General features: G+C 38.4%; 4 protein-coding genes and 1 non-coding gene across 5 annotated transcripts; 2 read left to right on the forward strand and 3 right to left on the reverse strand.

Moving 5' to 3' along the window:
* Positions 1-1,776: 1,776 nt before the first annotated feature.
* ATC70_009083 (uncharacterized protein) lies at positions 1,777-3,804 on the reverse strand (the record flags this gene model as incomplete). Its single annotated transcript, XM_064828323.1, has 8 exons — positions 1,777-1,864; positions 1,922-2,079; positions 2,134-2,557; positions 2,607-2,764; positions 2,820-3,211; positions 3,281-3,517; positions 3,581-3,683; positions 3,739-3,804. 8 exons carry the CDS (start codon positions 3,802-3,804, stop codon positions 1,777-1,779), a joined length of 1,626 nt encoding a protein of 541 aa, XP_064685525.1.
* Positions 3,805-4,192: 388 nt separating this feature from the next.
* On the forward strand, positions 4,193-4,946 carry ATC70_009084 (uncharacterized protein; the record flags this gene model as incomplete). The annotated part of the gene is made up of 3 exons (XM_064828324.1): positions 4,193-4,480; positions 4,530-4,777; positions 4,838-4,946. The coding sequence occupies 3 exons, from the start codon at positions 4,193-4,195 to the stop codon at positions 4,944-4,946; spliced, it is 645 nt and encodes a 214-aa protein (XP_064685526.1).
* A 371-nt stretch (positions 4,947-5,317) lies between these two features.
* On the reverse strand, positions 5,318-7,161 carry PHO91_3 (low-affinity phosphate transporter; the record flags this gene model as incomplete). The annotated part of the gene is made up of 5 exons (XM_064828325.1): positions 5,318-5,705; positions 5,767-5,995; positions 6,057-6,454; positions 6,517-6,622; positions 6,681-7,161. 5 exons carry the CDS (start codon positions 7,159-7,161, stop codon positions 5,318-5,320), a joined length of 1,602 nt encoding a protein of 533 aa, XP_064685527.1.
* A 329-nt stretch (positions 7,162-7,490) lies between these two features.
* Positions 7,491-10,428, reverse strand: ATC70_009086 (uncharacterized protein; the record flags this gene model as incomplete). Its single annotated transcript, XM_064828326.1, has 3 exons — positions 7,491-8,924; positions 8,976-9,841; positions 9,915-10,428. 3 exons carry the CDS (start codon positions 10,426-10,428, stop codon positions 7,491-7,493), a joined length of 2,814 nt encoding a protein of 937 aa, XP_064685528.1.
* A 349-nt stretch (positions 10,429-10,777) lies between these two features.
* ATC70_009087 lies at positions 10,778-10,851 on the forward strand. Its single transcript has one exon. It is a non-coding gene; the product is annotated as a tRNA-Asn (tRNA).
* The last annotated feature ends 6,886 nt before the right edge of the window (positions 10,852-17,737 follow it).

Below are 17,737 nucleotides of genomic sequence, written 5' to 3' on the forward strand. Positions count from 1 at the left end.
AGAGAGAAAGAGCAAAAGGGGATACATGATGAGATATTTATATCTGTGGAATTTCTTATGTAAAATCAGGGAATCGTAACGTGATGCAGGGAAAATTGGTAGTAGGGTCACATCATTTTATTTACCTGAATGTACGACATTTAAATTCGAATGATTTGCCACATTATCTAACAAAAATAGTACGTTTTACTTGGACTAATTGGTAGACATCCAAATGCTTATGGCAAAGTTGGCTACACTAATTAATTTATCGAGAATTAATGAGAAAAAAATAGGAGAGAAAGGATCATTATTCACTCGGCTTCCCTCAGCTATGCAGTATGTGCAATTGATGCTGAACAGACGTATTTCGTTACTAGATGCAGATTATCTACTGCATCTAAAACGTCCAGTGAGCCTTACAACCGCCATCGCCTGACTAAGAAGCTGTAGCATGAGGCTATAGTACAGCGATACAACAATGCCGCTCAATCTAATGTTTTAACCCGAATATCTAGATGTAATAGCATGCGCTAAATCTAGATCAATGAGTAAAAATGTCTTTGTCCCTTTGCATCATAACAAAAACGTGCCTATTGACAAGCAAGTGTATAGAACACAGCCAAATTTGACAGCTTTCAAGCATTGATATCTTGACATATAGACCTTTCTGAGCCACCGGAATGATACCAAACAACTGTACTCGAGTAACAGTAACTTCCTGACACCTTTGCTCAACTTTTTGGGCCAAAAAAATACATGGCCAAAAATCGACCAAAAACCAAGAGGTACCCCTCATGATTTTTTACGAAAATTAAACGATCGCATTTTTCACCTTGAAAACGAAGATTTTTTACTATGGAATATACTAAATCAAAACATTTCTCTCGATCCAAAGCAACCCCTGAAACCATTTTTGTGAGGTCTTCATATGCAAAATTTCAACATTTTGGGCAAAACCCTCATTTCATGTTTGCTTAAATTGCTCAATGGGTTCAGTCAAAATATCTATTTTACTTGGCACCACTGGATGCGCCTTGAAAAGTACTCCAAGGATGTATTAAGAAGTACGGGCTGATCATTACAACTTATATAGTCGAATCTCACAGAGTAGTTTAAAGAAGTCGAAAAAAGACGAAATCCGTCCAATCTTGGTCAGAAAAAATGGTCTGAGATTGAAAAAAATCTGGCACTGTTGGCTGACCAAAATGCCTTTCTAATGATGACAGTGATAAGTGGGATGCTTAATTAGATGGGGATCATGAATCTAGCAGGATCACCACTCATTTTAAAAGCTCCTTTTTGCTTTGTTGGGTGTTTTTATATCTGACAACGCCAGTCAGCTCAGCTCGCCACCAAAATATATGTAATCGTAACTTTCTAACGATGATTGCAGCATTTCAGCATAGCCTGTAGGCAGTATGCGTTTCACTGATTCGTTTAAAACAGACTACTGCCTCTGGCTATAAATCTACTTTGGTATGTGGCGAGGACATCTTTAAAACTTGTATCAGAATATTCATTGGGAATGACGGCTGCAACCATTTTAACAACTGGCAGATTCTGAGAGCGCATATCATCATCTACAATTAGTCCCAGTCTCAAATGAGGGCTGTGTCCAATGTGGGCATCCTCGTTGGCATGATTTCAGGCTTGTCATTCTTCTTCGCTCAGAATCTCATGAGTATGCTTTTAAATGCGAACAAGGTTTTTTAAGCCTTGTTGTTTAGTATTCAATGTTTAAGTTTTTATATGCCTCTGATTGGTCACGACGACGTTTTCATGTAATGTTTATTGCTAATCATTGTACTGGATGTAATGCTTGGAACTCACTCCAGATACCATCTCTTTTTGAGCATTGATATCAGCCATGAATTGACTACTCCTATTTAAGAGGTGGGTCAGCTGTTGCCACTCTTCACATGTATTTGGTTGATCTTACCCACTCAATTTCTTGGTGATGTCGTCCAAATCCAATTCCAAATAATCTACAATGAAATCACCGATATCTGTATTTTCATGATTGCCTCGCAATAGCTTGGATTGATGACCATAGGCATATAAATTGACATCTACTGCAGTGTGTCCCATAGTAGTCCACTATGTAAAAGCTGTCAGCATACAGTTACCAACACTACTAAATGAGGACACTACCCCAATTTCGGCTCTTTTGCTGACAATATCAGTAAGTGCAGTGGCAAAGAAGTCGTAGGTGGTATTCTTCTCTTTCCAAGCCCATAATCGATCAACTTCAGCATCTGTTGGATCATGCACACCTGTGCCATCCTTAATAATGGTCTCTACAAGGAATTCTCTGGTATCTTTGCCCTCTGAGATAGCCTGCATCCATTGCCAAGTCAAAATTTCACTCGAATTCTCCACTTTGGCAAGAGCTTCGGGCTTCCATTCATATTCAGGATACTCCTCAGTAACTTGACGCCCAACTGTCAAGCCACCCGTTTCATGGTCGCTTGTAGCAATTAATACTGTGCCAGGATTGGCTTCGACAAACTTCATGACAGCGTCCACCGTTTGCTGGTACTCCCATACCTCTCCTAATTGAGCTGCAGGGTCATTACTAACGAATGCGTTAGGTAATTTCAAAGGTATTTTGTAGAGAAACTTACACATGACCAGCCATATCGATTCTACTGGCTTCGATCATTAAAAAAAAGCCTTCTTTGGAGCCTTTGGTGGATGTTTTGAGTATGTCGAGTGCTTTTGTAGTCATCTCAGGGAGCGTGGGTTGTACGGAAGGATCGTTATCAATAGCAAAATCCATGTGCTGTCATACTTTATAAGAGTTGCTCATCTTAATACCGCTCCACTGTATCACTTACATGAGGTGCAAACAATCCCATCAATGGCAATCGCGCGTCTTTGGGTTTCAACTGGTCAAATTCTTGTCTACTCTTGATCCAATCCCATCCAAAGTCTCGTTTAGCATCCTGGAGCAAATCGCGGCCATCCAGTCTACAACTCTTTTCAGTAGTGTTACTTAAAAACTCGCACAGACCACCACCAAACATCAAATCCACTGTTCTGCCCAGAGGCGTATATCCAACTTGATGCTCTGCAATCTGATTTTCCCAATCCCGCCATCCGACGTGAGCAGAAAATGCAGCCGGTGTGGCATGTGTAACTCTGGATTTGACAACAAGGCCCGTTTTCATATTGCGATGTATCTTTGCAGATTCCAAAACTGTTCCACATGGAACTTCATCAGGGTTGACTGTGTGTCCATTTGGTTTATTAGATTACCCTTTTAGCATGTATCCTGCTGCAAGGAATGATAGCTTACCTCCAATGGCACCGTTGTATGTCTTAATAGCACATGAAAAGGCAGTTGCTCCTGCTGCACTATCGGTAATTAAGCTAGAGCTACTCTGCGTGCGACTTGTGCCCACCAAAATCTTGTCAAGTGGAAAAACCGTCTTCATGGGCAAGTCCTCCTTCCAACTGTAATACTGTCTTGCAAAAGTTTCAGACGCAGGACCAAATCCATCACTGATCATCATGATGACATTGCGTTTGGGTTCTATACATGTGATTCATGAGGAAAGGTATCTCAAGATAGATGCTATGATCCGAGTGTATATACCCTTCTTATGCTTCTTTGAAGCCAGCAGAATCGAGAATAATGTGATGCCTATCAAACATGAGATGGCGCTTACTGCTAGACGGCGGCTCGTATGACGAGCAGTCTAGCTAGCGTGATGAGCAAATTGAATAGCAATGCGCGATTTACCCATATCTTACTCTGAATGATAACTTTTCGATATCTTGAGGCAGTTCGGACTGAATGAGGGTATAGTCGGTGACCATAGCAATAATGAATATAGGAAAGAAAAGAGTAGCAGTAAATGCTATAAATCCCGAGTGCTCAGCTTTTATCGCTGACATTTTGAAAGTCAACTGTCAAGGCATAAGCATTGTTGTGCCATAGAGTTAGTGTGTGTGTGTGTGTGTGTGTGTGTGTGTGTGTGTGTGTGTGTCAGAGCGTTGAGCGCTAAACGGATATAACACAGATTTCTCGATCGTCCCTTGATTTTGACTATATCATCATCATCATCATCATCTACAAGCCTCCTTAAACAACAGTACAGCGATAGCTAAAAAGCTATTCATCCCCTATTATTTTAAATTATTTATACATGGATTGGAGTAAAGTACAATGTAATCATCTTTTTCATTTTTAATAGCTCCAACAATAATGAATGCATGGGATGCTCATTCTGGCGAAAAGGTACAAGTAACACCTTCTTCACCAGAACCTATCAATGCTTGGGAGAGCAATAAGCAAGAGTTGCCATCTACCGATCAACCACTACATGCTGCTAGTACCAACATAGACATTCCTTCACCTTCGCCTGCTGTACTTGATGCCAGTTCTGATGACCCCACCTCTCGTGAAAACCCTAGCTTGCCACGATTTCTTCTTCGTATCTGGCAATTCTTTGCTGCTATCGGTGCCTTTGGGTTCCAAGTGGGTGCATCGCCTGTAAGTAGCAGATGCTTATATCTTGCACTCCATTCTAACAATGCGGCAGTACTCTGAAGAGCCAATGCCCTTTGGAAAACCAGACTTACTCTATTATGGCTACGTTATTTGTTGGCTGTCGATTGTATGGAGCTCATTCAACGTATTTGTATATTTGACGAGACGATTTGGAAAAGGCAACAAGATCAAGCGCTTTGTGTCTACGCTTTTAGATCTTGTTTTAGCTGCATTATTCGGTGTCTGTGTATTCTACGAAATCGCAACGTATCACTGCAAACCTGGCATGCATAATGGATGGTAAAATGCAGTTGCATGGAGTTTATGTATGGCTTTATATACTCACATCGAGGAACTTAGGTGTAATTTCTACAACACAGGCTTGTTCTTTTTGATGTCGCTGTTCCTGACTTATGTCTTACATGCATTGTGGGATATCTTTGGTGCCATGTCCTGTTTGAGAAAATAGTAATGTATAGTATAATAATAAATTCAACATGACATGTTTATGTCCACTCTTTAGTCAATCATTAGATTAGGGGGTCTCTTTTTCTCTTATTTTATAACCATTTTAAAAGGGGCTGAAATTGATGGGCATTGCATGGTCCATGCTGCTTTGACTCATGACATCCTAGATTCGAGCACTTGAGAGGGATAGCTATACGAGTTTTTTTATTTAGTTTATAATATACATGGCATTACGGTTTACTGCCAAAAAGAAAGAATAAAAGACTTGGATTGTATCTAATAATGAAGATGAAAATATATTTGAATATGAGTCGGTTCGTATGATATGAATCAGATGCCTGCAAGTAGGGACCTATTGTGATGTGATGCTGCTCAGCGACCGTACATCTCTTCGAAATAAGGTGCTAATCTACTGCGATCCACAGTGCCAATATAGTATTGTCCGCCGTTGTTTGTCCAACTAACAGCCTCTGAATAATATTCAAACTCTTCTACCCGTAGAATGGATTCAGGCATATTCAGAGTGCGTTGGTTGATTTTGTGGTGCTTGGGAACAAATGACTTTAAAGAGATGATTTTGGTGCCTTCTTTCAAATCTAAAAAGAGCTGTGCTAGTGCCTGATTTGTTGCTGCGTCAAATGCATAGTTGTTTACTAGTAATACGTCTGAGCGCTTTAGTGTTGAATACAGATCATTGGCTGCAACATCCAGAAAGTCGCCATGTCTAAAATGAATTTTACCGGTTGGTAATCTCCAAGCCCTACGGTTTTCTAAATTAGTATTCTGTTGTTACTGCTATCAAATCAAGCACATCAACTTACTTCATACGTGCGGCATATTCCTTCAACTGTCTTTTAGCAAATTTACAAGGTGTCTCCATGATCTCAATGCCGTAAGCTTCACATCCTGTTTGTGCTGCTACCTGAAGCACGACATTTCCAATACCACAGCCCAAATCCATGAATACACTGCGTGAATTGACCCCTGTTTTAGTGATAAAATCTTTGACTAAAATTGGGTTGATCTCTCCATAGACGTTATTCGAAAAGGCTAACATACAGTCATTTAGCATATACAGACTCCTCATAAATAAACCAAAATCCATCCTTACCCTGATAATTGTTCAATGCGTCTGCTTGGCGTGCAACAGTGCGGCTGTAGACTTGAAATAGGATATGACAAGCTAAATCGTAATTTGGATGACACATGTCCTTGGCATTTTTAGCCAAAACACCATCCGCTTTCAATTGTCGCATGACCTTGTTGAACTCTTTAATCGCTTGTGCAAATCCAGCTCCATTACGTCGATTACGGTATTTTGTCAAGTTACGCATGATTCCATGAGACTGATTTCCAAGCAATTTCTGCTCTTCAGGTGTGAGGTAGCAGTCGTAAATGAACTCTGCTGTGCGCATTAAGTCCGTGATGGGGTTGTATTCGTCCTGATCCTCTTCTTCCTCGTCGTATTTTCCAGCTGCGTTCTTAATCACAGGTTTCAGCAACAAGAAACTATAGATATCAAAAAGTTAGATAAAATGAATGTGGATAGACGGCATCAACAAAAAACGTACTTTTCAGGTTCGATGGATCCCGGGTATTCAAGAATAACACGCAAGTTCTTTTCCTTGTGGGTGGGAGCAGCTCCATTAGGGTTATCTGAATCAGGTTCTGTGAAGTCTATGCAGGGCTTAACATCAGTAACGAAACAACGGTCTACTTGTAGGTGAACACTCACATGGTCTATATTGACTAATTTCGGCTTGAACAACTCTGTCTGAATGTGTGATGGATTTTCCCGGCTTTGATTGAGGCGCTTTTTCTCTTGCTACTTTCTTTTCTCGGGTATTGTCAACGACTGAGCTAGATAGGCGTCTCTTTGTCATTGTGGATTCAGATCTAGGTAATTGTCCTGAGGGTCCGCTTTTGCTTGACGTATTGTTGCTAGTGGATGAGTAACTAGATGTTATCTTTGTGGTGGTGCTTGTGATAGTGGATGATGTGGTTAGTGCTTGGTTCTGTGATGGTTGCCTTTGTGAAGAGGATGCTGCCGCCGCAGCCGCTGCTGCTGCTGCTGCTGCTGCTGCTGCTGCTGCTGCTGCTAGTTTACTAGCCATGACCTTCTTAGGTGGAAGTGCCACTGTCTGCTTGTTCTGGTCCTTCTCAACTAAAAGATGGCTTCTATCATCTTTCTTGGAAGAACTATCAATGGTAGTCATTATGTGGCAAATTAGAAAATATCAAGACAAAAGAAAGAGGAAAACAGGGAGGACGGAAAAAACCGACGTTTAGATAATGGAAGGCCAAGGAAATTCATATTGCCATCCAGTCATCGTTGGCGCTGCTTCTCAAAGAGTGAGACTTTCTTTTAGATTTGCTTTTACCTATTTGGTAGTATCCCACTACTGGAAGGTGGTGCCTGTTGCTAAACCAGAGAGTTCCATACACAAAAGAATGGAATTTATTTATTTTAGATATGTTATTTTATACAGATTTTGTTGCGTTTGGAAGTTACGAGAAAAAAAAGAAATGAAATCAAATGTGGAGACTATAGAGACATCAAGTTATTAAAGCCTTGAGAGCCAGTTTGACGTTGCTGTTGTTGTGCCTGTTGCTGTTGAAATTGCTGCTGTTGTTGTTGTTGTTGCTGCTGTTGCAATTGCATTTGCATTCTCAACTGATGCTGCTGCTGCAACTGCTGTAATACTTGAGGTGTTTGCTGTTGCTGCTGTGGTTGCTGAGGATGTTGTGCTTGTTGTGGATGAGGCTGCTGCTGCTGCTGTTGTTGCAGTTGAGGTTGGCCATTGAGGAACAAGGAAGGGCTTGCACCAGCCAATTGCTGCTGAAGCTGTGCCGGTGTAATGCTATTAGCAATGGCAGTTGCTGAGCTTCCTCGTTTGACCATCTCCAGTTGGATGGACAAAATCTTCTTTTTCAATGAGGACTGATCGTGTTCCAGCTGACGCTTCTCTTTCTCCAGCAATCGCTTTTGCTCGTCCACCACATTCTCGAGTGCATCGTAATGAGATGTCTGTTGCTCATATTGAGCAAGTTTGAAGCGGATTAGTGTATTTGTCAAGTTGCACAGCTCGTTCTCTTCTTTTTCTGATCTAGCTGGCTTCTCTTCTTCAGCTGCGGGCGAGATCTCTGCAGCCTTATCTCCTGGCGCTTTATCATCACCATCGTTCTTTTTGTTTTCTTCCTCTTTTTCCTCTGTTTGAGCGTCTTTCTCTTCTTCCTGTGTCTCAAGGTCCTCCATCTTTTTGTTGTCTTCTTTGCTTTCAACGACCTCTTCTGCCTCCACCTCTATCATGATCTCGCTATCAAACTTCTCCACGTCAATATGACCTGCTGCTGCTGCCACTTTGGGTCCAACAGCTGATGCCAAGAAAGCAACAGCCGCCATGATTGGATTCTCTCTATGCTGTGCGGAATCATACTGTAATAAGCCCAGCTTTTCTATCTCTGTATCGTCGAATGGATCATTTTGTGGCAACTGGAGGTAGTGGAGGATGCATTCGTCGTGTGTTCTTGTTTCAACGTGTTCGGATATCTTCTCCCAGTTGTCTTGATATAATTTGAGACCCTCTCTCAAAAGCGATTCCTCCTTTTCGTCCCAGGCATCCTCATCTATATCATGGCCATTCTCCTTGTCAATCTTCTCCAATACGAAATTTCCGCTCTTTTGTTCAATGGGGTATTTGCCAGCTACAAAACATGAACGGCAGAGGTAGAAATTAGGTTGCGTGGTGCTGCAAAATTGTTCAGTGGAGCATTCAGTCTCACATGATGAGCATTTTTGAGCTCTCACTTCTTGGCCAAAAGTGTAGTGAGTGGCTATAGGTTCTTTCTTTGCTTCCAGAGCCTTGTCCTCCTCTTGAACTTCTGCGTTGAATGGCTTGTCGTTGACTTTGTCAATGACTACTTTGAACTGAGTGTCAAAAGGTGGGCTTAGAGAAGATGTTTTGGCCTCAGGATCAACCTAGCATACGTGTCAGTACCTTGGTCAAGAACGCATTGATTCCAAAATTACCTGGTAATTGATTAGCCCCCATTGTTCCAAAAATGAGTGCACTCGCAGGATAGCACAAACATCGCCTGTCAAGTTGCGTCTGCAGGCTGTAATGGTGAGATACTCCACAGGATTCATACGGTATGTGTTCACCATAAAATCACGATAGTTTTTGTAGACGGTGGGTGTTTTTGATTTGTTGCGATCATTGAAGAATTCTGGCAAGGCTCTGGATTCAATGATATTGATGACAGTGATATCAAACCAAGCAGCGTAGGAGGGAATGATGATTTCATGGGATTGAATGGTCAGGTATCGTTGAGGATCATCTTCAGGTAAAGGGATATCTGACAGATTTACGGGCAAAAGAGGTGCCTGAATGACAGGTTCTTGATTTTCGATCTTGGCAGTTGGCTCAGGACTCGATGGTATTTGAGCTGTTGTGTTTGTATCCTCGATCATGGGTGTCACTCCTTCTGTTTTGACGCCTTGTATTGCTGTTGGCTCACTACTGGGTGCTTTGACCTTTTTGTATGGGTTATTGGTGTCTAACATGGATGCTGCTTCATCGGCGGATCTCTTTCGATGCAAGTGTTTTTCAGAGTAATCATAATCGATAGGCGACATCCATTCGTTATACTTGTAGCTGTCTAGAATCCAAGTTGCTCTTACGTGCCATGGGCTTTGTAAATCAGGCTTAGGAACTTGACCTTGACTAGTCTCCACTGCCCAGGTATTATATGATTCAGGCAGTCCAATGTAATGAATCAATGCTTTCCCATTTTGCTGCTCCTCGACGTAGAACAAACGCTTTTCGTTGTTGTAAACAGGTTCAACATTGTTGTAGACGATATGCGTTGCACTTGGGATTACATCAACAACTTTGCCTGGTAAAAAGAAGAAAAAAAAAGGCATATTAGATGTTTGCATGGAACTACATACTCTTTACCAACAACTTACCACCTAATGCAATGACAATGCGAGACCATTCCTCTATATCCGCTTTGTTGGTCACAGTTTCATCAAAAGCAACAACCGGGGGCATATAAAATCCATCTTGAATCAGTTGCTTGGTGATGACTCTCACTAACTCGAGGTATATATCTCTTTCTTCTGGCGCGTCAAATTGCCAATCACTGATATCCTTATCAGATTGATAGGTATAGGCAGCTTGTAGAATAGTGTAAAGAGGCGATGGTTTTGCTAGTGTTTCGACCTTGAAGAAACGAGTTGGTATGCGAGCAGGTAATGGACGATTCTGATCTTTATTCAGTTGTAAAGCGTCTTGTTGAAATTGTAAAAATCGTGCTGTAAAATAAGCAAGTTCGGGTGCTGTGAATTGCGCATCTACACCTATCGAGCCCAAATCATTTCGTAAGTCTGCCGCTATTGCATCAAAGAACGATATGGTGCTAGGTTGTTCATAAAAATTAAAGTCTATTTTGGGTGGTTGCTCTGTAATTACTGTATTCATTTTTGCTTTTTGATAATTTTTTTATGTACGCGTTTGAGGAGATGCACGAATTCAACACACACTTGGATCTTCTCTATGATTATTCCTTTCTTTTATATTTCGTTGGACAAGTTTTCCAAAGGTGAGTTGTTGACTTGGTAATATGCTGAACAGAAGTTGAGTCCAACAACAAAAAAAAAAGAGTCAGTTCGTTTTAGGATGTAATGAAAAAACTGACTCCTTCCAGCCTTTAAACGTCCACCTAGCTCCATCATGACGTAGAAAATTCAGACACGCAAAAAATTACAGTCACGTGACTAATTTAATTTTTTTGTATGTTTATTATTTATTAATTAAGGAACGTACAGCAGCTTCCGTGGCGCAATTGGCTAGCGCGTCTGACTGTTAATCAGGAGGTTGGTGGTTCAAGCCCACCCGGGAGCGTATTTTTTGCAATTACAAAGATTAACGTTAGACGTTTGTACTATTTAAATTTTGTCAATGATTCCTATATCCTTGATTAAGTTTCAGGTTTCTTTTTTTTTTTTCAGGCAAGTCAAGATTAACATGTCAAAACTTTTGCTTTACTAATGAAGAAGCTAGATTTTATTTCCTTTTTTTTTTATTCGCTTGCAATGATCCACATTACATATGTTTCAATCTGTATGATTGAAACATTAACATAGTAGTATATAAATAGCTTCCCATTTGACAGGTATTGAACATTAGTAAAGACATCTGTCATTACTCTTACTATACTTTTATTACAATAAATCCCCATTTCATCTAATACTACTTGTCCAATAATATTTACATATATTATATAGTAAGTATTGCCCAAGATTAAGGACCTACAAATAGTAACACCACCCTGTCCATCAATAGTACATCTGTCTTCCACCCTACAAGTTCATTGTGCTGCTCATTACATTGCTAAAGAGACAATCATCGAAGCTATGTTTCTCCTTAACTAGATATAAACCACTCGGTGATATTCGCTACATTATAATATCGCAAAGGTATAAAACTGTGTTGCACATTCTAGTCAATTTTGACTAATGAGCTTCATATGCCAACTTATTGATAACGAGCAATTACGAGTAACAGATGGACTTGGACGATCGAAAATCGATTTTCTAAATATTGATGCTAGAGCCTTGAGACTAGCATGTTTCTATACCGGTTTTTTGCCCTTAAACGATGGTGTAATTGGAATTTGCTTAGGTAGCATGGTTGTTGAGAAAATGGTGATTTTAGAAAATAGTTAGTTTTGAATAGATGTTGCTAGTAAAACTTTTTAAATTACTAAGTGAATGTGGGATGTATGTGTAGTGAAAGTTGTAGAAGAGACTTTTTTTGACTAGGACATGTTTGATGTGGGGTTATGGAAGGTGATGCGAATGAGTAATAACGGAAAATGTTCCAAATGACCGATTTTCAAAGGGCCATATCTCTGAATTTTTATTAAGTAAAGGAGAGCTTCAAACTTAATAGCTTCTGTTTCTTTTTCAATTCTCTATACGATGATATGGTTATTATAGATAAATAAAAAAAAGTTGGATATCCCCTGCTTGTAGCTCATAAAATATATGATTTTGAGCAAATTTATAAAGGGAACGTACATCTGGTACTTAAAACTCTTATATTATAATGGATATAACGTAGAGCTATTGAATGGTCTCTGTTTTGTGCGAATCCAGTGAGCATTTGTCGAGATATGGTCAAAAAGGGGTATCATGCAAAATCATGAATTTTTCTTCAAAATCTACGTGTGATAGCAAGCAAAAAATCTGGCGACCTTTTTTTTGGTCAGGACAAGATTGTTAATATTTCATAATAGAGTTATGCCAGAGCTTCAAGCAGTAGATCATTCGATAGGAAATTTTTTGGTCTACAATGCTTAGTAATGCTTAACAAAATGTTTTGATGACAGATAGTGATTAATCTTTAGAAAACAGTCAGAAAATCGCAAAAACAATCGTACCAAATATTAGGTGGACAATATGCACCAGAGACTTGATATAAATACCATTGTATTCTCCTTTGAATTCTCTATAATTTTTGTATAAGTTTGAAGGGGTGGTTACTATCAAGAAACGCGTATTTTGACGGTCGATAGATTTCAGAATCCTATGGATCATCATTCAGAACAATAGAAATTGAAGCTCCGTTTAGCCTTGGCATGTGTACACGACACATGTATAAATTTGACCGAGCATTTTAAATATCGGAGCGTACGAAAAGGGCCATATTAACTTGCTGGTTTCAAGTTATCAATAGATATTCGAAATTTGGAAATCAGTCCAGCCCGCATTATGGTATTTTTTTGCTATTTTTTTTATAATCCCAGTAAGTTTTTCGCCGAAGTATATAGCTTTATCCGTTCAAATTTCAGTAAAATAAGTCTTTAAAAAAGTTGTTGGATGTTTCACTAATGTTACACCTTCTTTCTTAATTGTGGTATCTTTAGCGTTGCAAATATACCATGCATTCGATTTCTTTTCAAACATTGTTTGCTATATGTTTCTCTTCTGTTAGTAATTTAGTAACTACCAGTAGTTTTATTGTTTTGTATACTTTTGTAACGTTATTTAGTTGTTGGATAGTGGAAAAAAATGGTATTTCAATATATAATTTATAAGCCATGACTACTTAGTGCAGTAAAAAAAGGGGTTGAAAAAAGCAGATGGAATACTGTTAAAATCCTTCTTTATTCGAAATTAGGATGATGTGCAATGGAATGGATCTTCTACGTCTCTATTTATATTGTTTGGTTTATACATCGATTATCTGGCAGCAGTTTAGTAGCTGTCAGTGATTCCGTTACTTTGTATATTTTTGTTGGGTTATTTAGTTGTTGATCTGATGGATCAAGAACGTTATTTTAATGTATGGTTTTTGAATCATGCGTAAAGAGTAGCTCTTTATTGCTGAGCATGTGTCCTGTTTAGGTATATTTATGTTACAACACTTTAAAATACCCTTGACATTTACTTTAGTATCTGCCATCTCTTATTTTTAGAGCATTTTGTTTAGAATAACGAAATATAGACAGAGTAAATACAATTAGAACTGAATATATTTATTATGTTATTCCAAGATTGAATAGGGATCAAAACTGGTGTAGATATCAAAGGTATTTATAGTTATTTGACAGTGCCGCAGCAATAGGACCTTGATCTTGAATGCGGGATAATTGTATAAGCCTTGAACCAGTAACGAGGATGTGCTGCATCAGAACTCATGAACCACCAGTCAAGGATAAACAACAAAGATGATCCAGGATAGAATGTTCTTCCTAATAACTTTGACGGAAGAACATTTGTCGGAATTGAAACCCACTTCCAGGGACGAAAGGCCATAGGCTACCACTCTCTAGGAACCAGGATATAGATTAGCCATTTGATGGCACCACTCATGTTCCTTCGTGCTGTTTGAATAAAGACCTCTCACTTCTACTATGCATCTCAGCTCATTCTCAGATCCTCTTATGTAATATACAACGCCTAATACATTTGCCTCTCAGAGATGATCTATATCCTAAACAGTCGGTAAGCCTGATAATGGTAATGGAAATGAGAAAGCGAATATGCTATTTAAACACTAAGGCTTTACATTTTGGCTTCGCTACGGTAAAACCACTTTTAAAATCGCTGTTATCATGTATTGGGCTAGATGCTTGAATACTATTTTGATATTGCACCTTCGCCTCCCTATGATAAAATCCTTATATAAATTAATGCTAACAAAAGTTGGATTAAATGCTTGATTGTCATGGCCATTCACCTTCGTTTTACTACGGTATAACCTCCTCAAGGCCAATGATACCAACAAGTGTTGCCTTGAAACAACATATCACGCAATCCATAGCCAAATAGCAAACAAGAAATCACTTGATCAGATACGCTATGTTCTGGGAAGAAGAGCCTTTAATCTCTGATTAACTACGATGGCGCTTTTGTGTTCATATTTTCCAGTATCCGATATATGAAACCTCCGTGGTGCTATACCATACCATGGCCTAGAGCTTACCTTGATAGTAGTTGAATGCACGTTTATACAGTACAACTCCAAAAGAATTCACTCTGAATTTGCTAGTCAGCAACCAGCAATACTTATATTACCGGAATAATTTAAAGAACCTTCTGCCATTACATTTTAACTAAATTATTTTCCGTTATTGGGAATAGTCAAGTCGATCAAATCAATTTCAAACTTTTCAATTCATTACATTCTTACTCATGAAAATGTGATATATTTAAAAAAAAACCACAATTTGACAATATTAAAATTTTCTCACCATATATAAGAATTCAATGTTAGTTATATGTCAGACGTGAGACCATCAGCGTCTTTATATAAAGAAGTGTGGCCCAGACGTGAGCTTTCGGCGTCAGTATAAAAGAAGCAAGCTCCCCCCCTTTTTTTTTTCATTGTCAGGTGTCAGGTACACACAGACTTTGTATGTAACTTTTTTTAATTTAGTATAAATATCAAATTAGTTTGCAAAACAATAAAGATCATCTTATATCTCAATTCTATTCTTTTATATACATTTATCTAAGTCTACTCTAAAACTATACCTATACACACGACACAGGTGCACACAGACTTTGTTAGTAACTTTTATAGTTAATATGAATATCAAAAATAATAAAGGTTATTTTTTTTTCTCACTTATACTGCTGACATATACATTTATCTAAATCTGTTACTTATACTCACAACACCATTAAATAACAAACACTTTGTAACATTCTATGCGGAAACTTTTTGATAATTTTACATTTATCTGCCAGTAACTTTTAAACGAATCAGCTCAAGTACACATTCAAAATAACATTCATATATTACGAACTGTTCAACTATGCGATGGCATAGTAAAAGCGAATATAGTACCACAAAATTTCGAGAACCTAATTCCACTACAGTAGCAGTTTATGAAGATTATTATCTACAGTCTGATTGGATTATTTTGTATATTCCACACGGTCATCAAGCGATTGAGAAACAGTATCTAATGAATATTATGGCAAACATTGTATCGTATAGTATTAAAAGACAATTTTTCATGTATGTTATCGTTTTACTATCTCATGCCGTGATGAATTCGTAATAATAAGTCGATGATAATAATCAGTTGTCAACTGTATCTAAAACGAAAGCAAAAAGCTTCTTTATTACAGGGCATCTAGCTTGCTTAAATATGGTAGATCCCTGGTCAATGACTACTGCGTTGAGATGGTACATAAATAGCAGGCCACTGGGGCCTTATGGATTGTTGGTATAGCTTGTTGAGAGGCCACCTAAGTCGATATGTTTCATGTAGTGTAGGTGGATCTCGATATCTTGACATTGGGGAGATTGAATGTATTGTAGTTCCTGAGGCACCTGTGCACACACAATTGACTGGACTTGTAAACATAGATGTGATGTGATACGATAAACATCATCTATGCTGCTACACTGTAAAAGGTGGCTTGAGGAGAAAGTGAATGTAGCCTAAGATGCATGCTTGTATGCAACATGCCGTGCAATAGATAGCATCCTATTAATAAAATTAAACAGTATGGGCCCGCTTCTGCAACAAAGGCAACATAATAAAGTGTGCTACTCTTTGGGGTATTCAATGCATGCATCTTTAATAAACTCAGTAAATCTGTAAGCCATGTCTTTCCACGTGTTGTATTCACATATAATCCAGCCCAGCCTTTCATAGTATTGATCTATACGAGGGCTTGATTGTTGCGAAGCGAATATGCAAAATCGTAGTATCTAAGTAGTAAATTCGATTCCTCTCTTTCTTTATTAATAATGGATTGTTTAAAATCTACATATATATAGCAGTGTTTATTATTGTTAATGATTTGGAATGTCTACGGCGGCAGCCCGCAGGGTGACACCGTCGTCAAGTGTAGTAATATTGCATCTAATTCAACATTTGTTAATATTAGTCCTAATCGATTTTACCGTAGCCAAGCAAAGGTGTACAACCATAGTGTTCAAGCAGCAAGTTTGGGTTCTCATTTGCATTGTTAATAATAAGCTTACTAGCAACATAGGGCATCAAAATTCGCATGAATTAGTCTTACAAAATCAATATGTCTCCTGTTAAAATTACAAGCTGCACAGGTTGCAGAACTGCCCTTCCAGACGACTTTAGCTACTAAAGATGCGGTTCATGCCGTGTAAATAAAAGCCATAAAGCAAAACATAACCAAATTGGACAGTTTTCAAGCCTTCATATCTTGACATATAGACCTTCCTGAGCCACCGGAATAACGCCAAACAATTGCACTTAAGTAGTAGTAACTTTCTGACACCTTTGCTCAACCTTTTGAGAACCTAAAAAATATGGCCAAAAATCAACCAAAAAGCATGAGGTACCCCTCATGGTTTTTTATGAAAATCAAAGGATCGCATTTTTCGCCTTGAAAATAAAGAATTTTACTATGGCATATATCAAATTAAAATGTTTTTCTCGATCCAGAGCAACCTCTGAAACCACTGTTGTGAGGCTTTCATATACAAAATATGGCTATTTTCGCTAAAAACCTCATTTCAAATTTTATTGAATTGCTCAATAGTTTCAATCAAAACACTTATTACATTTAGCACCGTCGGAAGCGCCTTGAAAAGTACTTCAAGAATGTATTAGGAAACGTAGGGTGATCATCACAGTTCATATAGTCGAATACCAAAAAATAGATTAAAGAAGTCGAAAAAAGACGAGATCTGTCCAATCTTGAGCAGAAAAAAAATAAGGTGAGGTTGAATTAATTTTGGCGGCGGCATTGCTGATGGCTAACCTAAATGCCTTTCTGTTGATGATAATGATGATTGCGATGTTGATTAAACGGGGATCATGGAATTGAAAGGGTAATTGCTTAGCCCAAATACTTTTTTGGGTGCTTTTGTTACAAGCGAGCCTTTTGCAATGTCAACATCTCAAAAAAGTCGCTGTAGATCTTACACAAGTCCTTTATTTACTTATGACCAGCTTTATGTCGCCATCTTATTAAGAGCATCAGCAGCAGTGAATGATATGACAATTCTATTATCAAAAAATGGCATTTGTGATATACAAATACTGCATAAAATTTGAATTTCTTTCGCATTTGCAGTGAAATCAGGTTTAATGGATTTCACAAAAAAAAATAAAGCAAAGGTAAAATACAATAGAAATCAACTGTATTTTATTTTGTGTATAAAATGAACTGAAGATCCTGGAATTGAGTAAAAAAAAGAAGAGTATTTATACATTTGCAACTAGCTTGTAGGATTAGTGATGATAGAGAGCAATAGGTGCTGCTATTGCGATATCTGGCAA

Source organism: Mucor velutinosus (genome assembly GCF_035048745.1).
Source record: "Mucor velutinosus strain NIH1002 chromosome Unknown tig00001563, whole genome shotgun sequence".
In the NCBI taxonomy this organism is placed as follows: domain Eukaryota; kingdom Fungi; phylum Mucoromycota; class Mucoromycetes; order Mucorales; family Mucoraceae; genus Mucor; species Mucor velutinosus.